Here is a 15091-nt window from a genome sequence, read left to right on the forward strand (position 1 = left end):
GAGGTATACACCTATCATATGTATACATTGAGGTATACACCTATCATGTATATGCACTGAGGTATACACCTATCATATATTAACACTGAGGTATACACCTATCATGTATATACACTGAGGTATACACCTATCATATGTATACATTGAGGTATACACCTATCATGTATATACACCGAGGTATACACCTATCATGTACATACATTGAGGTATATACCTATCATGTACATACACTGAGGTATACACCTACCAGGCCGGGTCGCGGGGGCGTTGACCCCCGAACTCTCTCCAGGTAAACTCCAGGTAAACAATGAGGTATACACCTATCATGCATATACACTGAGGTATACACCTATCATGTACATACACTGAGGTATACACCTATCATGCATATACGCTGAAGTATATACCTACCATGTATATACACTGAGGCATACACTTATCATGTATATACACTGAGGTATACACCTATCATGTATATACACTGAGGTATACATCTATCATGAATATACACTGAGATATACATCTACTATGTATATACACTGAGGTATACACTTATCATGTATATACACTGAGGTATATACCTATCATGTATATACACTGAGGTGGTTTAGAAAGACACGTAAGCAAACACTAGGACATATTTATTAGAAAACGTTTCGGTCCTGGGACCTTGATCACTTCTAACATACAGAGGTAGAAAGACATTACATATATAGGCGAAGAGTGAGGTGTGACGCAAGTGGCCTGAGGAATGTCATAAGAACATAAGAATTGAGGAATACTGTGGAAGGCCTACTGGCCCATGCGAGTGTTTGCTTACGTCCTAGTGTTTGCTTACGTCCTAGTGTTTGCTTACGTCCTAGTGTTTGCTTACGTGTCTTTCTAAACCAACTTGTCGGTATTTATTACCAAGGTTTATACCATACACTGAGGTATACACCTATCATGTATATACACTGAGGTATACACCTATCATGTATATATACTGAGGTATACATCTATCATGTATATACACTGAGGTATACACCTATCATGTATATACACTGAGGTATACACCTATCATGTATATACACTGAGGTATACACCTATCATACATATACACTGAGGTATACACCTATCATGTATATACACTGAGGTATACACCTATCATGTATATACACTGAGGTATACACCTATCATGCATATACACTGAGGTATACACCTATCATGTATATACACTGAGGTATACACCTATCATGTATATACACTGAGGTATACACCTATCATGTATATACACTGAGGTATACACCTATCATACATATACACTGAGGTATACACCTATCATGTATATACACTGAGGTATACACCTATCATGTATATACACTGAGGTATACACCTATCATGCATATACACTGAGGTATACACCTATCATGTATATACACTGAGATATACACCTATCATGTATATACACTGAGATATACACCTATCATGTATATACACTGAGATATACACCTATCATGTATATACACTGAGTAAGGAATCTTCATATAATTGATCACCTGAAGATTTGCTCCATTAGATTTGATCCGAGGAAGGAAAGGCAGCTCCAGTCACTTAGATCAAGAATCCTTCACCAGCATTCAAGCACTTCCCTTGATCCTTTAATTTACTATTAATAAAGTTAACATACGTGATCCTTCTCATTCTGTAAGAGTTTAGGCAGAGATTATGTACATAAGATTATCACATGAAAATTATATATATCAGAGTATTGCAAATAAATTATAAGTGGCAGTATCACATATAAATTTAATATGGAAATTTAATCAATACTAATATTATTTCTTAAAGGGTAGTGCTAAGAATTTAATGATTATATATATATATATATATATATATATATATATATATATATATATATATATATATATATATATATATATATATATATATATATATATATATATATATATATATATATATATATATATATATATATATATATATATATATATATATATATATATATACATATATATATATATATATATATATATATATATATATATATATATATATATATATATATATATATATATACATATATATATATATATATATATATATATATATATATATATATATATATATATATATATATATATATATATATATATATATATATATATATATATATATATATATATATGTGTGTGTGTGTCGTGCCGAATAGGCAGAACTTGCGATCTTGGCTTAAATAGCAACGCTCATGTTGCCATATAGGACAAGTGAAAATTTGTGTATGCAATAATTTCGCCAAAATCGTTCTGAACCTAACGAAAAAAATATATTTCACTGTGTTTGTTTAATATTAAATTATTGTAAACGCATCTAAAATATATTTAGTTGGGTTAGACTAAAATAAATTTTTCTTATTATAATAAGGTTAGGTAAGTTTTCTAAGATTCTTTTGGTGCAAAATTAAAAAAAAATAACATTAACATTAATGAAAAATATGTATCTTCAAACGTATAAGAGAAAATTTTAGAAAGGACTTAATTTTGAATGAGTTCTTGCTAATTGACCAGTTTTACATATTCGGCACGATATATATATATATATATATATATATATATATATATATATATATATATATATATATATATATATATATATATATATATATATATATATATATATATATATATATATGTCGTGCCGAATAGGCAGAATTTGCGATCTTGGCTTAAATAGCAACGCTCATCTTGCCATATAGGGCAAGTGAAAATTTGTGTATGCAATAATCTCGCCAAAATCAGTCTGAACCTAACGAAAAAAAATATATTTCACTGTGTTTGTTTAGTATTAAATTACTGTAAACAAATCTAAAATATATTTAGTTGGGTTAGGCTAAAATAAATTGCGCTTGTTATAATAAGGTTAGGTAAGTTTTCTAAGTTACTTTTGGTGCAAAATTATGAATTTTTACATCATCATTAATGAAAAAAATATATCTTTAAACGCATAAGAAAAAATTTTAGAAGGGACTTAATTTTAAATGAGTTCTTGCTAATTGACCAGTTTTACATATTCGGCACGACATATATATATATATATATATATATATATATATATATATATATATATATATATATATATATATATATATATATATATATATACATATATATATAATTTATAAAAGTATCACACAGAAATTTGCTTTAGTCATTTACAACAAATACCTTTGGTCAGTTTCAACTCATTTATAAAATGAGATAAACTGTGAGTTAAACAACTTATTATCTACCTTAGTTAATTATCATAGTTACATACTATTCAACATATGAATAAGTAATAATTGTAAATCCATCCGTAAAGAAAGTATTATTATTATTGTTATTATTATCGTTATTATTATTTATTGTGGAGTATTACAGGTCGTGAGGAATGAAAGATAATCATTTTTTATCCTAGGAATGTTGAGGACAGCTCCAGTTCCTCAGAGCAAGAGGCCTTACTGATATCAAGGCATCTCCTTGAAGGAGCTGGATGATTAAGTGGGTTTCAAGACTATCGGCTACAAAAGTGGTCATAAATGACTGCATGTTTATCCTGTTCACCGCTAGTCAAGGATATTTTAAATTTCTAATTTAGACGATTAAATGCAAACTCTCAATGTATATACACTGAGAGATGTACATCCCTCTATGTATATACACTGAGAAGCAAACACCTCTCGGTGTATAGATTCTTGCTACGTTGTGAAGATCACGAGATTCATCCTCTTCTCTTAATCACAGACATCATGTCACTGTTGTAGAAACAGTCAAATGGGAGACTGTTGAAGGCACCTTAAACAGTGAAACACACACATAGTTATGTCTGGGACTAGGAGACGTGCTCCTTCCCCACCAAGGTAGGAGTCAGAGTGTTGATAAACTCCTTGAAGACATACGGGTCCATATTCCTGGCTGAAAAGGAGACAAAAATTATTATATATATATATATATATATATATATATATATATATATATATATATATATATATATATATATATATATATATATATATATATATATATATATATATATATATAGAATAATGATACTTTGTCAATTTTAACTGTACAGTAATGAAGAAGGAATTCAGATGGAAACACACACATACACACACACACACATACACACGCACACACACACACACACACACTAACACACACACACACATACACACACACACACATGCACACACACACACGTACACACATACACACACACACACACACACACACACACACACACACACACACACATACACACCTAGAAAGGAACGATCTCATCAACAGCAGCCAACATGGTTTCAGGGACGGGAAATCCTGTGTCACAAACCTACTGGAGTTCTATGACATGGTGACAGCAGTAAGACAAGAGAGAGAGGGGTGGGTGGATTGCATTTTCTTGGACTGCAAGAAGGCGTTTGACACAGTTCCACACAAGAGATTGGTGCAAAAACTGAAGGACCAAGCAGGGATAACAGGGAAGGCACTACAATGGATCAGGGAATACTTGTCAGGAAGACAGCAGCGAGTCATGGTACGTGGCGAGGTGTCAGAGTGGGCACCTGTGACCAGCGGGGTCCCGCAGGGGTCAGTCCTAGGACCAGTGCTGTTTCTGGTATTTGTGAACGACATGACGGAAGGAATAGACTCTGAGGTGTCCCTGTTTGCAGATGACGTGAAGTTGATGAGAAGAATTCACTCGATCGAAGACCAGGCAGAACTACAAAGGGATCTGGACAGGCTGCAGACCTGGTCCAGCAATTGGCTCCTGGAGTTCAATCCCACCAAGTGCAAAGTCATGAAGATTGGGGAAAGGCAAAGAAGGCCGCAGACGGAGTACAGTCTAGGGGGTCAGAGACTACAAACCTCACTCAAGGAAAAAGATCTTGGGGTGAGTATAACACCAGGCACATCTCCTGAAGCGCACATCAACCAAATAACTGCTGCAGCATATGGGCGCCTGGCAAACCTCAGAACAGCATTCCGACATCTTAATAAGGAATCATTCAGGACCCTGTACACCGTGTACGTTAGGCCCATATTGGAGTATGCGGCACCAGTTTGGAACCCACACCTAGCCAAGCACGTGAAGAAACTAGAGAAAGTGCAAAGGTTTGCAACAAGACTAGTCCCAGAGCTAAGAGGTATGTCCTACGAGGAGAGGTTAAGGGAAATCAACCTGACGACACTGGAGGACAGGAGTGATAGGGGGGACATGATAACGACATACAAAATACTGAGAGGAATTGACAAGGTGGACAAAGACAGGATGTTCCAGAGATTGGACACAGTAACAAGGGGACACAGTTGGAAGCTGAAGACACAGATGAATCACAGGGATGTTAGGAAGTATTTCTTCAGCCACAGAGTAGTCAGTAAGTGGAATAGTTTGGGAAGCGATGTAGTGGAGGCAGGATCCATACATAGCTTTAAGCAGAGGTATGATAAAGCTCACGGCTCAGGGAGAGTGACCTAGTAGCGATCAGTGAAGAGGCGGGGCCAGGAGCTCGGACTCGGCCCCCGCAACCTCAACTAGGTGAGTACACATACATACACACACACACACACACACACACACACACACACACACACACACACACACACATACACACACACACACACACACACACACACACACACACACACACACACACACAAAGACAGGATGTTCCAGAGACTGGACACAACAACACGGGGACACAGTTGGAAGCTGAAGACACAGATGAATCACAGCGATATTAGGAAGTATTTCTTCAGCCACAGAGTAGTCAGGAAGTGGAATAGTTTGGGAAGCGATGTAGTGGAGGCAGGATCCATACATAGCTTTAAGCAGAGGTACGATAAAGCTCATGGTTCAGGGAGAGTGACCTAGTGGCGACCAGTGAAGAGGCGGAGCCAGGAGCTTGGACTCGGCCCCTGCAACCTCAACTAGGTGAGTAACTAGGTGAGTACACACACACACACACACACACACACACACACACACACAGTTTGGAACCCACACCTAGCCAAGCACGTAAAGAAACTAGAGAAAGTGCAAAGGTTTGCAACAAGACTAGTCCCAGAGCTAAGAGGTATGTCCTACGAGGAGAGGTTAAGGGAAATCAACCTGACGACACTGGAGGACAGGAGAGATAGGGGGGACATGATAACGACATACAAAATACTGAGAGGAATTGACAAGGTAGACAAAGACAGGATGTTCCAGAGATTGGACACAGTAACAAGGGGACACAGTTGGAAGCTGAAGACACAGATGAATCACAGGGATGTTAGGAAGTATTTCTTCAGCCACAGAGTAGTCAGTAAGTGGAATAGTTTGGGAAGCGATGTAGTGGAGGCAGGATCCATACATAGCTTTAAGCAGAGGTATGATAAAGCTCACGGCTCAGGGAGAGTGACCTAGTAGCGATCAGTGAAGAGGCGGGGCCAGGAGCCCGGACTCGACCCCCGCAACCTCAACTAGGTGAGTACAACTAGGTGAGTACACATACATACACACACACACACACACACACACACACACACACACACACACACACACACACACACACACACACACACACACACACACACACACACACACACACACAAAGACAGGATGTTCCAGAGACTGGACACAACAACACGGGGACACAGTTGGAAGCTGAAGACACAGATGAATCACAGCGATGTTAGGAAGTATTTCTTCAGCCACAGAGTAGTCAGGAAGTGAAATAGTTTGGGAAGCGATGTAGTGGAGGCAGGATCCATACATAGCTTTAAGCAGAGGTACGATAAAGCTCATGGTTCAGGGAGAGTGACCTAGTGGCGACCAGTGAAGAGGCGGAGCCAGGAGCTTGGACTCGACCCCTGCAACCTCAACTAGGTGAGTAACTAGGTGAGTACACACACACACACACACACACACACACACACACACACACACACACACACACACACACACACACACACACACACACACACACACATAGGTCAAGTGCCTATTGATAAGTGCCTTTGACCACTGGTAACGAACTAACAAACTCAAAACAGAGTATAACCAAACAGCCCAAAACAATCATACAAAAAACAAAAAACACATGAAACAACAGCAAATAAAACAAAACACAACAGCAGATAAAACATTAAACCGCAGCGCGTGTCAAACGAAAGCCTTCTCGGGGCACTCTGGGACTTACCCATAAGATAGAGAATAAACCAGTCACCTATCTGGCACTCCTTGGAGACAGCTTCCACCTTCTCTGCGGAGGCCAGGCGAGAGCGGCCCCTCAACAAGAGGTGACGAAAACCGGGTGAAAATGTAGCCAGTCTATACAGGAGACCAAAGGCGGAGATCACAGCTACCAGCACGAACCTGCAGAGACCAAATATTATTATTATTATTATTAATTATTACTACTGTTATTTTTTTTATTATTCCAGCTTTTATTATTATTATTTTATTATTATTATTATTATTATTATTATTATTATTATTATTATTATTATTATTATTATTATTATTATAATAATAATAATTATTATTATTATTATTATTATTATTATTATTATTATTATTATTAATTATTATTATTTTATTATTATTTTATTAATATTATTATTGTTATTATTACTGTTGTTGTTATTATTATTATTATTACTATTGTTATTCCTGTTGTTGCTGTTGTTATTATTTCTATTATTATTGTTCTTGTAGCTATTATTATTTCTGCTATTATTATTATCGCTCGAATAACGTTATTTTTCTTAGAATTCATAAGCAAACTCTTGCTTCACTATCCAGTGAATAGAATTTATTTTCACAAATCAGTCCATTTACAGCCGGGAAAGATAAGTAGAAGAAGGAAATCAGTCCCCATCATCCAGAAATTATGATACATAACACTTTATGGGGTACACGGGTAGGCCTAAGAAAATTAGGCCTCGTGTCAAATAAGAAATGACTCTATTGAACTGGTCGCCATTTGACTATCACGAAGGTCAGTACATTTTTTTAGTCTTCACAAAAAATAATGGCTAGAAGTATAGTAAATCCTTCAATTTTCAACCTCAAATATAGACTATGTCGTGGTTCTGTCTATCCATTATATAGCCATAATGGTTTTACATTGTCTACTCGAGCGTATACAAAGTGGCTTGAGGCGTACAGCTGTTAATTTGCCTTCAGTACGCAATCTGCTAGGAGAAAGACTATTTCTTTCACACTGTTTACATTTGTAAACTTGAATCCCATTCCTTCGAAAGTGTTGGTTATTTGTGAATTGTTCCAGTTACGGCAGTGTGAGTTATATTCTTCCCTGCGCTCGGGTAAACACAGACTCCTGACACCTTGTTAGAGCACAAGATTGATACTTACCGTACGTTATGTACTGTCAGGTTACCCTCTAGACTCAGTCTAAAGTGTGATTACATTGCTGAACTTATCCAGATCACATCGGCGTACTTTTAAACCAATCCGCCTGGTACTATAGCTCATTACAACCCTAATATCCGTGGAACCAGTGTTACTCACCATAAAATATACTCTATAACTTTTAAAGAAAAGAAAGATAATTTGCATAGGGGAAGAAAATAAATCTTTTCCTCAAGGCACAACGAATAATTAAAGGTCATTTTGTGTCTATTAATAATAAAAAGTCGCAATATCGTGGATGGGCCAGTCCACAAAAACTTGCAAAAGGAAAATAAATCATACGACGATGTTTGGGTCCACTCAAGACTATTTGTCAATAGTCCATGACGGACAGAAACATCGTAATAAGGTTCCTCTACGAGGAACATCTCTGTCTTACCACTTGGTGGCTTTAACCCATTCGTCTGTACTCTATAACTCACCAGAACCAGAGGAAGACGAAGATCTTCTGGTTTAGGATGTTGAGAGGGAGAACACAGAGAGCATCGTGTCTCATGATGGTCCCTGAAGGACCAAACTTGTGGAAAGTGCACTTAGTCACCTTGGGGAAGATCTCATCCATGGGGTCGTGGCCGCTGCTGGAGTCCTGACTGTAGTTTAGCACCCGTGGTCCGTACTTGGCGAACCCGAGGTCCAGGAACCTGTAAAGGGTAAATGGTGTAATTTAATGGAGCCAGAAGAAGCAACTGGAACATTTCTAACCCTCAGGAACCCGAAGTACTGAATTTTTAAAGAATATGCAGAAGTACACATCAAATTTATATGACCTCCTGGTGGTGAATGACGAGGGATTGTAGCGAAGTTTTAACGACCCTGTTGTATACTGCAATTTCTCAAAGCTCGCTAAAGTGAGAGAGTAAAAAATGTGGGAACTAAAAGCTGGGAACTTAAACGATAACCCTGTAAGAAAGAAGAAATTGGCACAATACCGTGACTGGAACAATACACAGGAGGAAGAAACTTGGACTAGTTAATGATCCTAAGTTATTTGCATAATATTGTAAGTCCTTAAACATATGTTTACAGTATGGAATGGGAGTACTATTATTATATTCATGGGGAAGATCCATATCCATTCCTCAGTGCCTGGGGAAAGAGAGATAATTATATTCCATTATAGAAAAAGGACGGTAGCGCCAGTTTCTCGGATCACAATCTCTCACCGGCATCAAATGATAAATGAAGAATAGATAAGTATCTTAATGTTTACTCGTTATTTACTGGGTTTTCGTGAATTAACATAAAAAAGCCACCGGGCAGCGGTTGCAACCATTCAAAAGTGACCCACAATACAAAGAGGACGTGCCTAGTATGGGCCAACAGGCCTACGGCAATGCTCCAACTTGCTTTGAGGTTTTCTCGGTCCGTCTGGACAGCAATCATTCACTCGTGAGAAAGAACAAAAAGTCACAATACCGTGAAACAGTACACAAATAACCCGCACATAGAAAAATTTACGGCGAAGTTTTGGTGCTACTTGGACCATTTACAAGTCACACTAAGACACGAGAGTGATGGAGGTAGTATATATAGGCGTCGCTGTCACACTTATATATATATACTGCCTCCCTCACTCTCGTGTCTTAGTGCAATATTGTCTTTTATTACATTAATGGTCCGCAATACGATAAGTTGAAGATTAACATATGTGTCCAACACCTGTGTATATATCTATATTTTTTTGCAAACTAGGGGTTTCTTCAGTTCAGTACAGGGATTATGTCCTCGGTATCTTAGCCTTGACTGAACTAGAGCTGATGCATGAGGATGGAGACTCATACACTGGAATCAGAAGATTGTGTGCGTGTGTGTGTTCCGTCTTTCAACGGGCGATGACCAAGAAGAAATTCTTATAATGACAGACGTGCAGAAGAATGCGCCCAGCTCAGGAGGCAAACTTTTTCGTGTTTTTTTGTTGTAAGTTTTACTGTTTAGTGTCTGGGCTCATCCTTCTGCATTATATATATATATATATATATATATATATATATATATATATATATATATATATATATATATATATATATATATATATATATATATATATATATATATATATATATGTATATATATATATATGCAAAACAACCACTCTGAAAGAATAGAGAAATTCCAAGCGCTTTCGTGACTACTCACATTATCAAGGAACTATGAAAGTAAAGCATCCAAGGAAGCTATATAAGGGGTCTGGCCAACACCTCACTATCAGATCCCACAACGGTTAAACACCTGACGCGCGCCGGCCCAACTGAACAGGTCCTTTGCACAACTCACCAACAAACTATTCTACCCAAGAAAATTTAAAAATTATTATTTGTCCAGTGTATTATTAAATTCTTCCCAAATTCTATTAATTATAAATGGATCTAATTTATATAAACCAAAGGAAATATTCATATTATTGTCAAAACTGCTTTTTATGAAACAAGATTCAATTATATTCCTGTCGACCATGGACTTGCTTGATACTACTTTCTCAACTTTTTGAAAATCAATTGGATGGTTAAAATCTCTTACATGAATAAATAGAGCATTGGAATCTTGTCCAGTTCTAATGCTATATTTATGTTGTTTTAATCTTAGTTCGAGATTTTTACCAGTTTGACCGTAATAAACTTTATCGCAAATTTTACAAGGAATCTTATAGACACATCCATCAGCATTTTGGGGGGAATTCTTTATCAAAAGTTTTTTTACTGTATCAAGATTTTTGAATACAACTTTAATATTAAAAGTCTTAAGAAGAGAAGGCATGTCAACCAAGTTTTAATGGTAAGGGAGAACCAACAAATTTTTAGTTGAATAAGGCTGGTTGTCCCTTTTTGGATTGTAAAAAGCATTTCTAGCAACTTTAATAGATTTATCAATTACATTTCTTGCGTATTTTAAATCATTCCCTATTTCATAAATTTTGGATATTTCCTCATCTATGAACTCAGGACTACAAATTCGTAAAGCTCTCAAAAACATTGATGAGAAAACAGACAGTTTGACTCTATCTTGATGCGAGGAATAATAGTGGACATAGGAACAGTTATTTGTAGGTTTTCTGTAAATTTTAAATTTGAATTCATTACCCTTAATAATTAAAACATCTAGAAAAGGCAATGAGTTATTTTCTTCAAACTCAACAGTAAAGTTTATAGAATGGGCTAAGCTATTTAATTTTCCAAGGAAATGGTGTATATCTACATTTTTGGGCATAAGACACAAAATATCATCAACATATCTGAACCATTTAGCTCTGTTAGGGAGGATTGTGATAAGCAACCTTGTTTCAAAAAATTCCATGTATAGGTTACTAAGAACAGGTGAAAGAGGATTTCCCATTGCCATACCAAGCTTCTGAGTGTAAAACTTATCATTAAATACAAATTTTGCATCAACAATGCAAAGTTTAATAAGTTTAATGATAGTAGGAACTGGCAATGGTAAATCATAGTTAACGAGTTCTTCAGATAAGAAATTAATAAATCATCAACAGGAACTTTCGTAAACAAGGAAGTAACATCAAAACTAACCATGTTAAAATCATTAAAGTCAGTCAAGGAGCTTAATTTATCAACCAAGTCTATGTTGTTTTTAACATTAAAGTTAGAAATTTTGCCAACAATAGGACTCAAAATATCAACAAGCCATTTGGATAATTTATATGAAACTGACCCTATGGAGCTAATAATTGGTCTGACTAGATTCCCTGGTTTGTGTGTTTTTATTAGTCCATACATGTAAGGTAAAGATGGATTAGTGGAAGTAAATTGCTTGACTAATTCATCTTTGCCTTTCAGTAGAAGTTTTATTGTTTTATTGAAATTGCTGTTAACGGTTTCTAGGGGACTTTTCCTAAGTTTAGAATAGGTTTCAGTATCATCTAAGAGATTATTCATTTTTTCTTGGTAATCATTTTCTTTCATAATTACTATTTCATTTATTTTGTCTGCTTTAGTAAGGCGCAAATTTTTGTTGTTATTAAGTGTATCATAAGACTTAAAGAATCTTTGAGGGCAATTGGGAATGTTTGGTTTTAACATAGAGCTATGATACACTTAATAACAACAAAAATTTGCGCCTTACTAAAGCAGACAAAATAAATGCAATAGTAATTATGAAAGAAAATGATTACCAAGAAAAAATGAATAATCTCTTAGATGATACTGAAACCTATTCTAAACTTAGGAAAAATCCCCTAGAAACCGTTAACAGCAATTTCAATAAAACAATAAAACTTCTACTGAAAGGCAAAGATGAATTAGTCAAGCAATTTACTTCCACTAATCCATCTTTACCTTACATGTATGGACTAATAAAAACACACAAACCAGGGAATCCAGTCAGACCAATTATTAGCTCCATAGGGTCAGTTTCATATAAATTATCCAAATGGCTTGTTGATATTTTGAGCCCTATTGTTGGCAAAATTTCTAACTTTAATGTTAAAAACAACATAGACTTGGTTGATAAATTAAGCTCCTTGACTGACTTAAATTATTTTAACATGGTTAGTTTTGATGTTACTTCCTTGTTTACGAAAGTTCCTGCTGATGATTTATTAAGTTTCTTATCTGAAGAACTCTATGATTTACCATTGCCAGTTCCCACTATCATTAAACTTATTAAACTTTGCATTGTTGATGCAAAATTTGTATTTAATGATAAGTTTTACACTCAGAAGTTTGGTATGGCAATGGGAAATCCTCTTTCACCTGTTCTTAGTAGAATATACATGGAAATTTTTGAAACAAGGTTGCTTAACACAATCCTCCCTAATAGAGCTAAATGGCTCAGATATGTTGATGATATTTTGTGTTTTATGCCCAAAAATGTAGATATACACCATTTCCTTGGAAAATTAAATAGCTTAGCCCATTCTATAAACTTTACTGTTGAGTTTGAAGAAAATAACTCATTGCCTTTTCTAGATGTTTTAATTATTAAAGGTAATAATGAATTCAAATTTAAAATTTACAGAAAACCTACAAATAACTGTTCCTATGTCCACTATTATTCCTCGCATCAAGATAGAGTCAAACTGTCTGTTTTCTCATCAATGTTTTTGAGAGCTTTACGAATTTGTAGTCCTGAGTTCATAGATGAGGAAATATCCAAAATTTATGAAATAGGTAACGATTTAAAATACCCAAGAAATGTAATTGATAAATCTTTTAAAGTTGCTAGAAATACTTTTTACAATCCAAAAAGGGACAACCAGCCTTATTCAACTAAAAATATGTTGGTTCTCCCTTACCATGAAAACTTGGTTGATATGCCTTCTCTTCTTAAGGCTTTTAATATTAAAGTTGTATTCAAAAATCTTGATACAGTAAAAAAACTTTTAATAAAGAATTCCCCCCAAAATGCTGATGGATGTGTCTATAAGATTCCTTGTAAAATTTGCGATAAAGTTTATTACGGTCAAACTGGTAAAAATCTCGAACTAAGATTAAAACAACATAAATATAGCATTAGAACTGGACAAGATTCCAATGCTCTATTTATTCATGTAAGAGATTTTAACCATCCAATTGATTTTCAAAAAGTTGAGAAAGTAGTATCAAGCAAGTCCATGGTCGACAGGAATATAATTGAATCTTGTTTCATAAAAAGCAGTTTTGACAATAATATGAATATTTCCTTTGGTTTATATAAATTAGATCCATTTATAATTAATAGAATTTGGGAAGAATTTAATAATACACTGGACAAATAATAATTTTTAAATTTTCTTGGGTAGAATAGTTTGTTGGTGAGTTGTGGAAAGGACCTGTCCAGTTGGGCCGGCGCGCGTCAGGTGTTTAACCGTTGTGGGATCTGATAGTGAGGTGTTGGCCAGACCCCTTATATAGCTTCCTTGGATGCTTTACTTTCATAGTTTCTTGATAATGTGAGAAGTCACGAAAGCGCTTGGAATTTCTCTATTCTTTCAGAGTGGTTGTTTTGCATATTCTGAAATCACATGTTTACTGTGATCTTATTGCATATATATATATATATATATATATATATATATATTCATATATATATATCTATATATATATATATATATATATATATATATATATATATATATATATATATATATATATATATATATATATATATATATATATATATATATATATGTCGTGCCGAATAGGCAGAACTTGCCATCTTGGCTTAAATAGCAACGTTCATCTTGCCATATAGGACAAGCGAATATTTGTGTATGCAATAATTTCGCCAAAATCATTCTGAACCTAACGAAAAAAATGTATTTCACTGTGTTTGTTTAGTATTAAATTATTGTAAACAAATCTAAAATATATTTAGTTGGGTTAGGCTAAAATGAATTGCGCTTGTTATTATTAGGTTAGGTAAATTTTCTAAGATTCTTTTGGTGCAAAATAAAAAAAATTACATTAATATTAATGAAAAAATATATATTTAAACGTATAAGAGAAAATTTCAGAAAGGACTAATTTTAAATGAGTTCTTGCTAATTGACCCGTTTTACATATTCGGCACGACATATATATATATATATATATATATATATATATATATATATATATATATATATATATATATATATATATATATATATATATATATATATATATATATATATATATATATATATATATATATATATATATAT

The 15091-nt window shown here is 34.6% G+C and overlaps 1 protein-coding gene across 2 annotated transcripts in view; it reads right to left on the reverse strand.

The window, feature by feature from the left end:
* Positions 1-230: 230 nt before the first annotated feature.
* LOC128698922 (innexin inx2) overlaps positions 231-15091 on the reverse strand; it is a 23054-nt gene continuing 8193 nt past the window's right edge. Inside the window, exons 3-6 of one of the 2 annotated variants that reach the window (XM_070096880.1) lie at positions 8880-9098; positions 7223-7398; positions 3834-3953; positions 231-1638 (exon numbers count right to left, since the gene is read on the reverse strand). In XM_070096880.1, coding sequence (XP_069952981.1) covers positions 3871-3953; positions 7223-7398; positions 8880-9098 — 478 coding nt within the window. In that variant the 3' untranslated portion in view covers positions 231-1638; positions 3834-3870. Of the gene's footprint in view, positions 1639-3161; positions 3954-7222; positions 7399-8879; positions 9099-15091 lie in introns of those variants that run through there. The other variant, XM_053791332.2, reaches the window with a different exon arrangement.

The sequence above is a fragment of the Cherax quadricarinatus genome, chromosome 55 (assembly GCF_038502225.1).
Source record: "Cherax quadricarinatus isolate ZL_2023a chromosome 55, ASM3850222v1, whole genome shotgun sequence".
In the NCBI taxonomy this organism is placed as follows: Eukaryota; Metazoa; Arthropoda; class Malacostraca; order Decapoda; family Parastacidae; genus Cherax; species Cherax quadricarinatus.